Here is a 16,445-nt window from a genome sequence, read left to right on the forward strand (position 1 = left end):
TTCTTCCTCTGCCTGGCTGTGTTCTCTTCCAGCGAGCTAGCAAACTATCAGCTCTCCAAGGACGTCTACTGCTGCAAGCGAAAGCAGTATGAACTTGTGCATTGAGAGCCTGGGGCCCTCTCCAATGAGTAAGAAACTGGACGATCCTGGATCAGTGTTTGTAGATCTAATCTGCATTGTCAACTTAACTGGATTCAGACTCACCATGGAAACGCACCTCCTCCGGGTAAGGGTGTTTCCAGAAAGACTTCACTGATGAAGGAAGACCCACCCTGAAAGTGGGCAGCACCTTCCCATGGGCCTGAGTCCCAATGGAACAAGGAAAAGGCAGGCTGAACCCCAGCATCCCCTTCCCGCTCTGCTACGTGAGTATAAAGGTACTTAATCAGATGCCTTTCACTCCCGCTTCCATGACTCCCCAGCCATGAGTGGACCTTCCCACTAAAGTATGAGTCGAAAACAAACCCTTCCTTAAATTGTGTTTGTCAGATATTTCAATGAGAAAAACAACTAATACAATGCTTCGTTTCTAGAACATTCTATCTTATCTTGTGTCTTACAGAAACACGTTTGTTTCATGCTATATAAAGAATTCTTCTTTCTCTTCACCCTGGACAGGACATTTTGAGATTCTCGTTTTTGCACCAAAGTCCCTTTGACCAGGAAGTGACAGTGGGCGGAGTCTATCCTTAAAGACTTTTTGGTTTGGAGAAGCAGTCACCTCGAAGGAAGAGCCTGACAAGCGGCATGGTGGCTGACTGCTCTGAAAATCCCGGGGAAATCTGCTCAGAAAAGATTGTCTGGGTTTGGAGTTGATGATGGTGAAGCCGGTGTCGACATTTGTCTCCGCCTCGAGTTTCTGGGAGCTGTTTTCCTTAAGAACATCCATTCTCGTCTCAGGTTCGATGGGGATTGACAGGCGGTGCTGCCGCGTGCCTGTGGCTGTGCTGTCGGCCAGGGAGGACCAGCCAGGGCTTCTCCACAAAGGGTCACTACAGGTTTCCGAGGTCCCAGTGGGCTGTGGAAGCTCCAAAGAGTGTACTTTGAACCTGCGGCTCCTGGTCCTCCGGCTCCGTGGCTCTAAGGTTCTCTGGGTGGAAACCGAGTTCAGCCTGGAACCCTGCCCATGCCTGTCACCTCTCAGGCTGCCCTGTAGGAAGGAACACTCGCCATTCCTAACACCAAGTCCTGCCTTCGGTTGGACCTAGGAGACAAGGAAAAGAAGAACCAATGAAACACGGTTTCCCCTGGTCAATGGCCAGAAGCACTGGGTGCCTCGGCCATCCTCTACTATACCACACCACAGTAGATGTCCAGCCATGTGAGCAGAAGCGAGACATAAATCTGATGTAAATGATCAGCACTGGCTCCAAACATCTTGCTCTCATTCCTGGACTTACTAAGTTTTTGACAATGACAAGACTTTGGGAACAAAATGATCACTTGACATCACCACACTTTTTGTAGATCTAGCAGTTTAAACACTCAAAGGCCCGTGCAAATGTTGCTCAGTGGCCTTGCCAGATAATTTAAGTGATGTATTACAACCGACAATAGTCAAAGCCTATTACCACAAGCAAGATAAGGACCAGAATGGGAATTCAGTCTTCCAACACTGATGATACCTCTCCTAGTTCATGCTAATAAAGAAACATTCCTTTACACTGTGTGAATATATGTTGCTATGATTGGTTTAATGAACAAGCTGACTGGCCATTAGCTGAACAGTATCAAGTTAGGCAGGAGAGCCAAACTGAGAATGATGGGATGAGGAAGGACAGAGTCAGGAGTCGCCAGCCAGACTCAGAGAGAGCAGGAGAACATGCCATGCTAATATACTACATGGCAGAGCATAAATAAGGAATATGGGTTAATTTAAAATGTAAGAGCTAATCAGTAATAAGCCTGAGCTTTTGGCCAAGCATTTGTAATTAATATTAAGACTCAGAATGGTTATTTGGGACTGGGCAGTCAGGATAGGAAACTTCTGCCAACAATATCCCTTTTAGATATGTCTAAGACATGTGGGTACCCCAGGCAGGCTAATAGGCTAGTACCTTTTCAAATATTCAAATATTCTTATTTTCTTGAGGTGCCATTTATATACAGTAGAGCATAGCATCATCTGGGAAGATGGAAAAGACTACTTACACACATGCTCTATCATTTTAATTCACACAACTTGCATTCTGGTTCCAATCTTACAATATTGGTCAGCAAAATCCCCATGCCTTCTCTTTCCATCCTTGGATTCCAGGGAAATTGGCATGCCACCTCTTTCACAGTGCTCTCCCAAGACGATTTCTGGAAGTGACGATTTTCACCATAGACTTTGGTATCTAGCATCTCTCTATGAGTTATTGTTCAGGGAGTCCTCACAGGCACTACAATAGTACAGGCTATTGTCATTACTCTTGGTTCCCCACCAGAGCTAGAAGGTAAGAAACCATGTACTTTGGCTACAGGACATTGAGAAATCAACTGACTAAGAAACTTGCTATCTGCCAGCTAATGCTGAACGCTAATACACAGGCCAGTTGGGAAGAAAAGACATCACTGTTTTTCTTTTCTAGCACTAGACCCTGCATGTTATAATACCAATTCTAGCCAAAACATGCCCATTGGCTCATGACTGTTATGGAGGAAACGAACAGATTGACAGTCAGATTTCAGGCCTTCTCCATAGGAGAGAATCTATGCCTAGTCAAAGCCCATGGCCTTGCCTGGGAGTTAGTTCATAGGCCTTAGGAAAGAAGTTTTGTTGCTAAATGGTCACGTTGTCAAACTGTCTTCTAACGATTTATGTTACACGTATAGATTAGTACTGCTCTCAACCTTGGTCACCAAAGCTTCTTCTCAGTGGGCGGTGGTTAATGCAGAGACTCCCAAATGATCAAGACGCTAGGAATAAACTCATTTATATCAAGTCCCTCCTCACACATACAGCAAGGCTCAGATAATATGGAAGAGGGGAGTGGGAAGAATGTAAGAACTGAAGGAGGAAATGTCTTGAGAAATGCTGTCTTACGGCCAGAACACGGCTCTCGGTACTCACAAACTCATGGTAGCTCTATGATTTCCTGCACAAATCCGGCCAGCCAAAATTCTGGCATGGATGGGAGAGTGGCATATGAGGCCACCCCCTAGCTGAAGAGCTTTCACAGAGGTTGAGAGCAGAAGAGGCTGTCTGTGGGGTCAGGGTAGAGCTCTCTATGCTGTAAGAGCTGGCTGTGATGTGGACTAACATCACCCTAAAAAATAGTCTTGGAAGAGGAAATTTGAAGAGGAAAAGAGAGAACTGTACATTTGTCTCCCAAAGCAAGAAGGCAGAAGTCGGGACGAGGGTGGGGGTGGTGGTGGTGGTGTGGAAAAGCAGTTTTTTTTCTTTAGTCAATTATCAAATACATACACAATTTTATTTATTTATTTTTTTGCAAATGACAGGCATACGTGCTTTCTTCTAAATTTGCTCTGTGATAGAAATAGAGAAACTGCAAAAATCAATCCCCCAAAATAACAGGGACATTTATTTCTCCTTTTAGAAGTTTCACATATGTCCTGTGGAAGGGCCATGTAGTGACTGTCTCGCCAGGGTGATATCAGCCCAGCTACTCGGCTCAGCAGAGCTGCCAGACGCAAGCCACCAATGAATGGTGGGGCTGCAATTCAATACGTTTCTATTTGTGGGCCCTGGAACTTGAATTTTGTGACATTTTCATGTTTCATATTTCTTTTCCAATCATTTAAAAATGGAAATCTATTCTTAGTTCCTGTCCCATAACTGTCCAATCTCTCCAGAGGCTCTCTAGATCAATGAGTCAGTGGTTCTCACTCATTTTCCCTCTCACTCTCACACTCTCTCTCTCTCTCACCCTCTTTCAGACAAAGTCTTTTTTCTAAAATTCTTTACCTGGGAGCCCCAAACCATGAAGCAGTTGTACCAAAGAAGCTTGGAGGCTGTAGCATAGGGGTAACCCTGAGTGCTAGACCTTCCTCAGTTCCAACTCCCACTTCTAGGACTGTGGGCTTTTTAAAATATAGATTAAAAACCACCACTCTAGAATCCTTAGATGCCACCCATGGGCCAAGCCAATTCTCTAAATAAATGTACTGCACACATCTAGATGTCCCTAATCCACCAGTGGGATTCCAAGATGGAGCTCATGTGAGCATGGTGCTTTTGTCTGAACCAGTTCCTGCCAGCATTGAGGAGCCTTTGCTGCATGGATGTCCACTGCACCTTAATATGTGCCCTTTGACAAACCCATGGGAGACATCTGTCCCCAAGCTTTGCTGTACACTGCAGTCACCTGGGGATCAATTAAAAGGCCCTAGTGTCCCACCCTTAAAATTCAAGTGTATCCAAGTAAGGATGTAACGTGGGTAATAAAAAATGTTCCCATTCCCCTAGTGTGTCAAATGCATAGCAAATGTGGAAGCTGCTTCCATGGACACAGAAGAGCTGTGTCCAGGTAGCTGTGTTGTGAACAACTGACCTCCTGGAACACTGCTGGTCACTACATCACCTAATTCCATTTCACTATCTCTGTTCATTCGGTTTCTTCCCTTTCATTTTCTCTTCTCCCTTCCTGTCTTTCTTTTTTCATCCATTTGAGTTTTTTTTTAAAGATTTATTTATGTATTATGTATACAGTGTTCTGCCTGCAGGCCAGAAGAGGGCACCAGATCTCATTACAGATGGTTGTGAGCCACAATGTGGTTGCTGGGAATTGAACTCAGGACCTCTGGAAGAGCAGCCAGTGCTCTTAACTGCTGAGCCATCTCTCCAGCCCCTTCATCCATTTGTTTTTTAATAAAAATAGCTTATTAGAGATTGGATATCCCTTATCCAAAATCATTCTTGAGCAATGTTAGATTACCCAGTTTGGAGAAGCAAATCCTTAGGTTTGACTCTGCAGGCCCCATTTCATTTTCTAGCAACTGTTGTCAGAAAGAGAAGTCTGTGGTGTGTTGACTTAGGACTCTTCAGATATACATCTCAGAGTGCTAGTCCCACAAGCATACTGGAAATCCATGTCTATTGCAGCACCATCCATAACAGCCAATTTACGGGATCAGCCTATGCCCATTAAGAGATGAATGGATACAGAAAATACGACACACATTCACACAATGGAGCTCCAGTTAGCCATTTGCAGAAAATGAACACAATTGGAGATTATTATATTAAGCAAAAATATGTTGAACTCAAAAAGATATATATCAAGCATTCTTTCATTTGTGGATCCTACATTTTATACAGATACTATTATATATTATAATGTACATATAATATCATATGTTCTAGTATTATTTCTGTTGCTGTGATCAAATACCCCGACAAAAAGCAGCTTATGGGAGAACAGATTTGCCTGCCTTAAAATTCCAGGCTATAACCCATCATTGAGGGAAGTCAAGGTAGGAATTTGAGCAGCTAGTTACATGACATCTGTAGTCAAGAGCAGAATAAAATAATGTGTGCAACCCTGATTGTGTGCTATGTTCTCAGCTAGTTTTCTTTTATACTGCTCAGACTCCATACCTAGGGAATGGTGCCACCCACAATGGGCTAGGTCTTCCTACATCAACTAACAATCAAGGCAACCCCACAGACATGTCCACAGGTTAACCTGATCTAGATAATTCCTCTTTTAGACTCCCATCCTAGGGCTGGAGAGATGGCTCAGAGGTTAAGAGCACTGACTGCTCTTCCAGAGGTCATGAGTTCAATTCCCAGCAACCACATGGTGGCTCACAACTATCTATAATGAGATCTGGTGCCCTCTTCTGGTGTGCAGACATGCATACAAACAGAACACTGTATATATAATAAATAAATAATCTTTAAAAAAAAAAAAAAGACTCTCATCCTAGGTAATTCTAGATTATGACAAACTCAGTTAAAACTAACCAGGACATTGTATGTGTATACATGACATGAACATAGAAGTGAGATTGTATGAGGAACTTAAAGGGAATGGCAAGCATATGGAGAAAAGAGAGGAAGGAAAATGATTGAAGTATGTAGTACACTAATGAATCTTTATAAAACTCATCATTGTGTGCAATGAATATACTCTTAGAAAATGTTATATGAAAGGAAGAAAAGAAGGCAGAAAGAGAGAGAGAGAAAGAGAGAAAGAAAGAAAGAAAGAAAGAAAGAAAGAAAGAAAGAAAGAAAGAAAGAAAGAAAGAAAGAAAGAAAGAAAAAAGAAAGAAAAGGAAAGGAAAGCCAATGAGATGGGTAGGTGGTAAAGACATTTACCATTAAGCCAGATAACCTGAATTTGATACCCTGAACCCACATGGTGGAAGGAAATAATGACTCCCTCAAATTACCTACTGATCTCTAGTGCCCATCATGATGGTATACTTTATGGCTTCTCCTTGACATAGCTGAACTGCTAATTTTGTTTTTTTGGCCATTATTAATATAGGTGTGTGTGTGTGTGTGTGTGTGTGTGTGTGTGTGTGTGTACACATGTATTCTCCTCCACCCCTTTCTCTCTCTTGTGATAAATAAATAAAGCTTTAAAAGATTAAAGAAAGAGAAGTTTGCTTCCCCTTGCCATATAGTCAAATTAGAATGAAATTGGTCTGGAAGGCACAGCTATGCCTGTGTCAGCAGTCTCCTGGACCTCAGAGTCATTGGGCCCCTCTGAACCAGTCCGGTACACTCTCTACTCAGTTCTGGTTCCCTAGCACCCTAGCCCTTCCCATGGATTTCCTCTCCTATAAAGTGCTCTGCCTTTGAAGCCCCAAATACAAGCCCAGAACAGCTCTCATGTTATACCTGATTTTCAACACCAACACCGTCCCCAGATTTCTGCCTCTTAGTCCTCCTGTCTCCCTGCATTCTACAGCCAATGTGAGGCCAAGAACTATTGCTTCAACCACCCCCTGCCATCCTCTTCTCCCTGCCTGTCATTACTTCCACCAAATACTCCCAGCCTTGGATTGGAGTCAGAATTGGAGACGCGCATCCACATTTTCTCAACTTGGGCCTAGGGTGTAGAAAAGCACAGGATTATGAAAGCTGGTGCTGTGAGGCAGCTGTGGCTTCCAGCTTCAGCCAGGCTGCATCCAGTCCTCCTGTTCCCTTGGTCATCCCTCTCTGGTTAGCATGGCTGCTTTGCACCTATTAAACTGTCCTGAAAACTTTAGAGACAAGCTCCCTTTATGACCATCTCACAGGTATCACTCCCTCTGTGACAGAGAAAGCAAACACCATCCTTAGTGACAGCTCACAGCTTTCCACCATCAAACTGACCTGCAGCTCCAGTCATCCTGCCCATGGGGAAGTGACCAGCTCCTACCCGTGTTGTGATCTCCATTACCCTCTGCCTTCTCCATGACCCCAGCCTATTGACCATTTTGTTCTCTTCTTTCCCCCATCCCCACCTCTCTCCTTCCCCTCAATCCTTTCAGCTAGTAATAGGGTTTCTCAAGTCTCCTATCTCCTCTCTTCCACCATAGCTTCCTCCCTACTCCTCTTCATTAAACATTTGTTTCTAAAGTGTCTACCTTCATTTTTCCTACTAACCGCCCTCCCATGACCTCCACCTCCATACCTTCATTTTTCCTACTAACCGCCCTCCCATGACCTCCACCCCCATACCATTTCACAAACCAGCTAGTACCACAGTCATCTACTGTCAACTTTGTCGTTAGCTCCTGGAAGATTTTCCTCTGTGATCTTTATCCTTCACTCCTACAGTTCTCTTTAAGTTTCCAGACAACATATTCCTTTGCATTTCCCCCTTTCCCTCTGCCTTTCTCAGTTTCCATAAAGGTGTCTTTTTCTCAGATGATTCATATAATGTCACAGTGATCCAGAGATGACTTGAGCCCTCTTTTTAAAAATTATTTATATTTCATGTGTACGAGTTTTGCCTACATGTATGCCTGTGTACCATGTGTATGCCTCTTGCCTGCAGAGATAAGAAGAGGGTGACAGATCCCCTGGAACTGGAGTTACAGATGTTGTGACCTGCTGTGTGAGTGCTGGGAATTGAACCTGTGACCTCTGAAAGAGCAGCCACTGCTCTTAACAACTGAGCCATCTCTCCAACTCCTCTAAGCCTTCTTAATCTATACAGTTGTTCTCAACCTTCCTAATGCTGCAACCCTTTAATGCAGTTCCTCATATTGTGGTGACCTCCCCTCAGTCACAAAGTTATTTTTGTGATTAGTTCATAACTGTAATTTTGCTACTGTTATGAATTGTGATGTAAATATTTTTGGAGATAGAAGTTGGCTAAAGGTGTCCGGACCCACCGCTGTTCTACATATATGCCTAGCTCAACCTCAGATATGTATGCCTTTAGTCATCAAAGTAACTAGGCTCGCAGAAACATCTGCCTCTTAAGCTTCATATCTACATACCCAACTCCCTTCCAGGTACCACCCTCTCAAACACATCACTCTCTAACTCTTCTGTACCACTGAATTCATCTGCCTGCACAGAAACTCTGTTCTCCTCTGTTTCCCTGATGACCACTATGTTACCCAAGCAAGCGCTTCCTCTGCCCCTTTCCATACCCTGGGTATAGCAGTCACCTGTTCCCATGGACTCTGCCTCCTATCACTCTAATGGATCTTTCTCTCTCCACTCACTGCCATTAGCCTTAATGCTTAGCGTGTCTTACCTAAATTCCTGCAGCAGCCATATAACTCCCCATGATCCTCTTGCCTCCCAACTGGTCCACTCTCAACTCTCCTCATGTGTATGTGTGTGTGTGGGGGGGGATGCTTTAACTATCCCATAATGACCTCCTCCTTCTCTCAAGATGAAGTCCAACACTTTGATTAGCCTACTTTGCCCTTGACCATCTGCAGCAAGGAGTCACTACAGCCAAGAGTCATCACTTTCCCCCTTTGAACTTCTTTCCACCCTGTAGGCAGAGCTTGCTCTTTCCCACTGCTTCTGTACCTGTATCATCTGTTCCATCTCCAAGGGCTTCCTTCGAGCCCTTTTCCTGGAAACCAACCTCTGTCACCTGTGAGTTTATACATCGTCTCTCTGTGGAAGTCTTCTCAATTTGCATTGCATTAGGTACTCCTAATTGGCAACTTCACCACTGATCAGCTGTGAGACGTTAGACAAGTTGCTTAATATTTCTATGCCTCCCACTCCCCATCTGTAAGAGAGGATAAGTGCCAACATCACAGGATTGCCATGAAAATGACATGAGAACGGCGCCTAGTATGTAGGAATGCTGCATATAGCATGACTGTGTTCACCATCACTAAAACTGTTGTTTCTTCTCACAGACCTTAGAACTTGCCCTTCTGTTGTGTCCTGGGTTATGTGTCCATCTCCTTTGCATCTACCCCTGAACACTGCCAAGGTATCATAGATATCTTCATCATAGCGCCTTTCACACTTAGAACATTGCCTACAACATGCTAAGTTCTTATACAACAAGAACTCAGTACCTGTTAAACATATAAAACTTAACACTTAACAAAATTCATATTTTTGAGAAAAATTAATGGAAATTGACATCTATAAATCAAGCTCCTGGCTATTATTGAGTTACCTCATGAAGTTGTTTTAAGAAAAGTCAGATGGGGACATGTAACTTAGTAGTAGAGCACAAACCGAGCATGTTCAAAACTCTAAACACACACAAAAGAAAAGAAAAGAAAAAGAATTTGAAGTGAATATTGCTTTTTTTTTCTTTTCATACAGCTGGATGTTTCTGTACTCTTCCTAACCTAGACAGGAGAACAAAAGAGAGAGAGAGAGAGGAGCTTAAGATCTTTAGGCCTTGTCAATCTAGAAATGCAGTGTGGACAGTCAGAATGAGAAATTTCCCAAAGAAACATAATTCTGAGTGATTGGGACAAATCTCTGGAGAGAGAATAAATCTTCTCTTGCCAAAAAAACAAATGACACACATTTATTGGAATTATGATCACTGGGAGCTCATCTTTCTAAGAACTAAAATGCCACAAATTGAGAACAAGGTTTTCCCAAGTTCAGAGAACATTAGCAGCTATGATAATCAGGAAGCACATTCATCCCTCATATGAGTTTCAACCTGAAAAACATGAGAAAATGCATCATAGAAGAATAATTCAACTATTGAGGCACAGACTTGCACCTATGAAGGGAAACAATATTGTGTCTCACTGACGGTTTTTCAAAAAGGTAACCAAAGAATTTTTCTGAGATGGGAAAAATGATGGTGTAGAAACGAAGTGGGCAGATATGCAGAGACTCTAAATAACACCAGACTTACTGAAGAGCCTTTTCCATAAACTGTTTGTAAAACTCCTCAATCCACTGACAAGCCACCAATGCTAACCTGCTATTCTCTAGCAGCAATACCCCCAAGTATCACCTGTTAAACACAGTACAACCGAGGTACTTAGTAAATGCAGACGTGGGAGTGTGTCACTGCCTGAGGTGAGTCAGGTGGAGGAATGGAGAACAGGAAGGCAAGAACAAAGAGAAGAGAGGCTGATGAAGTCTGTGTGAGCACAGCTTGGACATGCAAAGAAGAGGTCCTCAAATAAATTGCTTATTTCCAGAGAAACCATATTATGAAATGCCTTCAACAGGTGAGTTCATGAAAACAGAACAGAGCATAGGCTGCCCAGTGCTGGTAGGAAGAAGGGATGCTAAATTCAGTTTACTGGGTGTGGAGTTTTGTTTTGGGGTGATGACAAAATGTTTTGTGGACAGTGTCACTTAGCGAGAGAGCTAAGAGCCTCTAATACACAAAGGCAGCAATTGCTCTGCTTCTGCACGGCCTCCAGAAGTTTCAACATGACAGAGCCCTTGCAGGTCTATTCTTTGATTTGATTCTCATAACACAAATTATACACGTGAGTGCTGTTCGCAGGCTCCATCAGCAACTGTACATTATACTAGAGTTAGAATAGAAGCTAGTTATCAAGTATTCACTCATACACGAATGCCCATGCCTGCCATATATATATGAAGCATTAGTTGGAATACTGCCTTCACAGGAGTTAAGATGCCTTCCTGCTTGATGCTCCTGTCCTGGGATGGATCGTATTTCTGATGACCTGGCCTCTGGCCACCTGTCTATCCACATGTCATGATGTCACTCCCTTGACTGCAGTTCCATGCAGCCTCAGGCAATGTGTTAGTGTGTCCTGCTAAGGAAGTAGTGAACTGTATACTGTCTCTTCCATTCAGGACACATTTCCTCCCTTCAATGGCTGGCCCGTCCCGTAACATCTAGCTCATGCAGGCCTCCTCAGCACTTCTCCTCAAGAAAGTTTCTCCCTGGCCCCTTGGATTCAGCATCTGACTCACTCGGGCCTCTTTGCCTCCACCCAGGCCCTATGAAGTGTTATCTGTAGAGAGGTTAATTTGTGATTTTGACTATCTCAGTGATAGACATTGTTTTCTGGAGTGAACTTTGCTCATTTACAAACATTCAGCAATTATCTCCTCCACCATTCTGATTTTCCTTCAGGACTTTCACCCTTTTGTGACAGTTCCATACACCAGTGTGACCTCACACAACAGCTAGAGTAAAGGTTAGATCTTTGCCTCAGGACTAACTTCACTCATAAAACTCCATTCTTTGAGTACAATCATTACCTCAGCAAAGAGCATAGAATCTATATTGGTTCAATTGGAGTCTAGTCCAGAAACTTTATTGGGCCATTATGAATTGATTATAGAGCTAAGACCAAGGTAGCAGAGCTAGGAACTGGGCTCCAGGTATGCTAATTTGAGGCCTGGACCACTTAGTTGCAAAAGTAAGAGTATTCCTCATCCATCCCTATTGCCCTAACACTGATCCAAAGAAAGTTTACACTGGGTTTTGCACCCAAAACATCTCACTACCTTCTAAATGCAAAATGGCTGTACCGTAGAGACAACATGCTAATTTCAACAGCATAGTAGAGTCTAGCCATTTGTACTCTTTACTCAGACATTTTCATGACAAGAAAATGGATACAAAGAGATCAAGAAGAAGTGCCCAAGACCCGTGTTTTGAAGTGAAAAGGTGCACAAAGTGAAGAATGCAAGGGAGGCCGCTAGAATGAAGGACACATGCTGGGTCCTACTTCACAGGTGGTGGGACTTCTAAAACATCTCGAGACAATGGAGTTATTTTCATATTCCTTACTGGATTTCCCTTCATCAAAAACTTCTCTAGTCTCCCCAAATTTGATTCAACTTTCTGATGTAACTAATTATGTAACTGCGTCTCCCATTTAAACATTACTTAGCCTTCAGAATAGGAGTGAATAAGGACATGCTCCCTACTACATGCCAGGGATGCTTATTTTAAGTTCTGGAGATTAACCAGAGCTAAATGCGGAAGTTCAGATGTCTGGGGAGTTGGGGAGTTGTACACGAAGCATCTAAGCAAAAAGGTAGTGAATAAGGCAATTGCTTGGTGACCCCAGTGTGAGTGGACGTCAGACGACAACTCTGTGGGAGACACTTCTCAGCTTCCACCATGTGAATCCTAGAAATTGAACTCAAGGCGGGTGGTGGTGGTGCATGCTTTTAATCCCAGCACTCGGGAGGCAGAGGCAGGTAGATCTCTGTAAGTTCGAGGCCAGCCTGGGCTATAGAGTGAATTCCAAGAAAGGCTCCAAAGGTACACAGAGAAACCCTGTCTCAAAAAAACAAAACAAAAACAAAAACAAAACAAAATAAAAAGAGGAAAGAAATTCAACTCAGGCCCTTGGGCTTGGCCACAAACACCTTTACCAGCTGAGACATCTCCCTCACATTGGGTCTATTTTTAAATTCTTTTCTCAGTAAGATAAAGAACTTATAAAAATGAACCATGATTTCCCCAGTAATATATCTAAGAACAGGTTTTAGGGGATCCTCTCCCAGCTATCTGGAGCTTTCACTTTTGCTCAATAAATATCTCCTGTGTTTTACTCAAAGGAAAAAGGAAAGGATTTATTTATTACAGAATCTGTATACATCATGTTTTATGAACTAAGGCCAATGGATGGGGGAAGGGCAACAGTCGCTACCTAGTGTTATTTCATATCCTAGGCCTTAAGGACAGTTCTGGTCGTTTCCCAAGGACGGACACCACAGGATTTGCTTTGACTGTCATATACCTTCTGCACATTTATAAGCACGGGGACTGCCACCACCCTGCCCATCCCCTATGTCCCACCTTCTCGGTGCTACTTTGAGACCTGATAGAGACACATCCTCGCTCTATCTTGGACAAAAGCTGTGCCTCGGTCTTCTCATCTGTAAGGAACGGTAGTGACTTCTTAGATTGTTATAAGGATTAACAAAATTAGTGATTGGAAAATCTTAGTACAGGGCGTAATGTGCACAACAGTAACTAAAATATAATGACATGTGTTTATGAGTGTTATGTCATTTCATGCAGATTAACAACCTTCATGCAGGAAGATGCCAGTTATCACCTTCATTGAGCTAAGGTCACAACAGCTACTACGTGTTAAAGCTAGGCTGCCACATCATATGCCATAAGGGGAGAGCACATGGCAGCCATCATGATTAGGTAAACACCTGGCTGTGTTTAGCGTCAGTTGGATGGCTGGAAAGGGTGATTTTTCAGATTGTCTTTAGAAGACATTCTGGGAGTTGAATTTGATTTGTGCTTAAATTTGACAGTGGTAGAAAATGCTGCAAAATGAAGCCAATGGTATTGCAAATCTATCATTCCCAAACGCTGTTACAACTCACCCTTCCTTACGTCTGTGGAAAGAGCTCATGACATTGTTGCCGTAGCCTGGATCAGCAACCTGGAAGGACCTGTGCTACTTCCTAAGCCCGGCTGCTCTTCCTGTGTAACATTTCCTGTTTTTTCTATCCCTTTTCTCAGTGTGCTTTCCATAACACTTTGGCCTTTACTCCTTCTCTAAGGCTCCCCCCTGGCTATGTGGCTGACCTTCATGCAGACTTTATTCAAACAGCATGATTTTTCTCTTTCTCTTTCTTATCTTCCTACTCTGGCTGCTAAGATTTACAACTTGCCTGCACTGAATTGTTTCTTCTCTTCTCCTTCTCCTTCTTTTGAACTCCAAGAAATCTGTCCTTGAGTTTCTGCCTGAGTCCGTCCTTCAGTTCCTTTATCAATGAGACTAAGAACTGAAGGGAGAGCGCTATTATCCTAGTAACATCTTCGACTCTGGCAAGAAGCTCCAAGACTTCCAGTAATATTATTACTGCATCTAAGTGTGTAATGTGTGTGCAGACGAGTGACAGGTATGGTGAAGGGCATCCTGGGGAGGGAGCATGGTCTAACTCTGCAGCTTTTTAGCTAAAAGTTCATACACATCAGATATTTCTTACCTGACACATGAGGAGCCTGTAAAGTCTGAAGTCTGACTGTCAACTGCAGTACATATCAGAATCACACAATGAGCTCTTTTATTCTTTTGTAAGAAGTGCTCTGGGTCCCCCCAGGCTTGCTGATCTAACGAGACTGTGGTGCACCTTGGCGTGAAGAAATCTAAAGCCTTCCAAGACTCTTACTATGCAAACAGTTTGAAACCCACTGAGTCAGTTACCTCTAGGGTCCTCCCAGAGAGAGCATCACACCTTTCCATGTGCTTGTGTGACTGTCCTGACCGGGATGAGGCTATTTTAAAGACAAGCATGTGCCCCTCCCTTCGGCTAGCAGACTAATAACACAATGGATTCCAAGAAACTCAAATTTCCCCCAGGAATCTCATGCTGCAGAGGAGGGAAAGCTGGGCCCTGATGGTTGCCAGAGGAGGAGCTTGACTCCCAGAAAGATTTCACCACTTGCCCGGCTGTTCCGCAGTAGAGGTTGGAGCTGAGACAATGACGGATAACTGGGACCACACCCAGACCAGGACTGCTTAGTTATCTCTGCATACTTCTTGCCCTCTATTTAAACCTAAACTTCATGCCAGGGGGAGGGGCCACTGGACCTCTTCACTTACTCTTCTCCCAGTGTATCCATTTTGGATCGATCTCCTTTCTCTGTCTCTCACTATTAATCACCTTTTCAATTGAGGATGGATGGCCAAGCCTAACTTGTTTGAGTTTCCAGGGCCCTGGCTCTGGTCCTACCAACTCTAGTAACCCTGTTACACACCAGAAATGTAACAAATAAAATACCTGCAGCAGAATCTTGTTGCCATCGTAGTCCTGAGTCTGCCACCTGGTGCTGCTGATGGGCACACACGGATTGGGGAGAAGAGGCACCAGCTGGCCCATTTCTTGAACCTTGAACTGCAGCACAGAAGACTCTTTGGGGTCCACTGGCATTCCCAGGGGCAGCTGCTTCAGAGAGAGCTGCAGGCTGAAGCCCTCGGAGGCATAGAGAACAAAGAAACAGAAGTTGCTCTTTTGAACGGTGGCATCTCTCTGTAGGATCATCTCATACAATCTGATGGCGTCTTCGTAGTTATCAAAACTGCAATACAGAGTCACTCTGAGGATATCAGTGCCACAATGCACCGGCCTCATGCCCCACACTGGCATCTGGTTGTGCAGGCTGTAGAATTCCTGGTTGGCAGGGAGATAGGGACAAGGCCTCCCCTGTGCATGCTGGGTAGGGAAACCCTGCCAAGGTGAATGCTGTAGGAAGTCCAAGACTCGAAACAGCCGCTCCTGTCCCAGGCTTTCCTGAAGAAAGAGCAAAACCGACATCCCTGGGAAGCGGGCCCGCCGAGGGTGGTACTTCTCATGGTAATTCACTGGTCTGGCCCGTTCAGACACCAGGAAGAGACGCACCTCTGGGCAGATGCAATCCAGGAGTTGGTCCAGAGCCTGCTGCAGAAACGAACCGTTCCCAGTGTCAGCAAGAAGATGCACAGTCAAGGCTAGCGACTCCTGTGTCTCATCCATGGCAGGCCTAGGTGAAGATGATAAAGAAGGCCACCCAGCAGGGCCCACTGTTCAGCCTTCTAAGATGAACCAGGGCCTCACACCGAGCCCTCTAGAAAAACTTCAACCACTTTTGACCCAAGCTCTTAGCCAGATTGCACATGCTCCCGGTTTCCTCCAATGCTCCAGCAGGGAATGTCGCTCAAGTGTGGACTTCTCTACACACAACAGCAGTAGCTCCATGTCATCCGGTCTGGGCAGATGTAACTATGTGTTTGGCTTTTTCAGGCATTCACTGGGGTTCCTGTTTGACCTAAAAACCTATAATGCCGAGAACCACGCCAGTGGGTGGTTCTTACATTCAACTCAGTAGAGGAAATGACCAGGCTTAGAGGAACAGGAGGCGGCTCTGTTTCACTGATAGCAATCTGGAGCTCTGTTACACTGAAGAGACATCCATTGGGTGGACCACAATGGGCTCTGACTTCCTACTTAAATATCCTGATGTTTACAGTGGCCTCCCAGGCCACCTGAATAGAATGCCTTCTGTTAAACCACTCCCAATCTTGTCCGCTTGCCAGAGCCCTCAGCCACCATCTCTTTTATTTCATTTTTGACCATTTTATACTAGGTCACAAAGAAGACT

At 44.1% G+C, this 16,445-nt stretch overlaps 1 protein-coding gene across 1 annotated transcript; it reads right to left on the bottom strand.

Annotated features, from left to right (window-relative positions):
* Nucleotides 1–527: 527 nt before the first annotated feature.
* Nucleotides 528–15,820, bottom strand: Fam124b (family with sequence similarity 124 member B). Its single transcript, XM_036173628.1, has 2 exons — nucleotides 15,089–15,820; nucleotides 528–1,204 (listed from the first exon to the last, which is right to left on the bottom strand). Exons 1-2 carry the CDS (start codon nucleotides 15,818–15,820, stop codon nucleotides 581–583), a joined length of 1,356 nt encoding a protein of 451 aa, XP_036029521.1. The 3' UTR covers nucleotides 528–580.
* Nucleotides 15,821–16,445: the final 625 nt, after the last annotated feature.

This window comes from Onychomys torridus, chromosome 23 (genome assembly GCF_903995425.1).
Source record: "Onychomys torridus chromosome 23, mOncTor1.1, whole genome shotgun sequence".
Taxonomy (NCBI): domain Eukaryota; kingdom Metazoa; phylum Chordata; class Mammalia; order Rodentia; family Cricetidae; genus Onychomys; species Onychomys torridus.

What these genes read in the sequence shown, in the direction of transcription:
- Fam124b (XM_036173628.1), bottom strand. Translation starts at nt 15,820, where the DNA reads ATGGATGAGACACAGGAGTCGCTAGCCTTGACTGTGCATCTTCTTGCT. An exon ending in GCAACAAGATTCTGCTGCAG is followed by an intron (nt 1,205 to 15,088) that starts GTATTTTATTTG and finishes CTTGTCTCCTAG; the next exon opens with GTCCAACCGAAGGCAGGACT.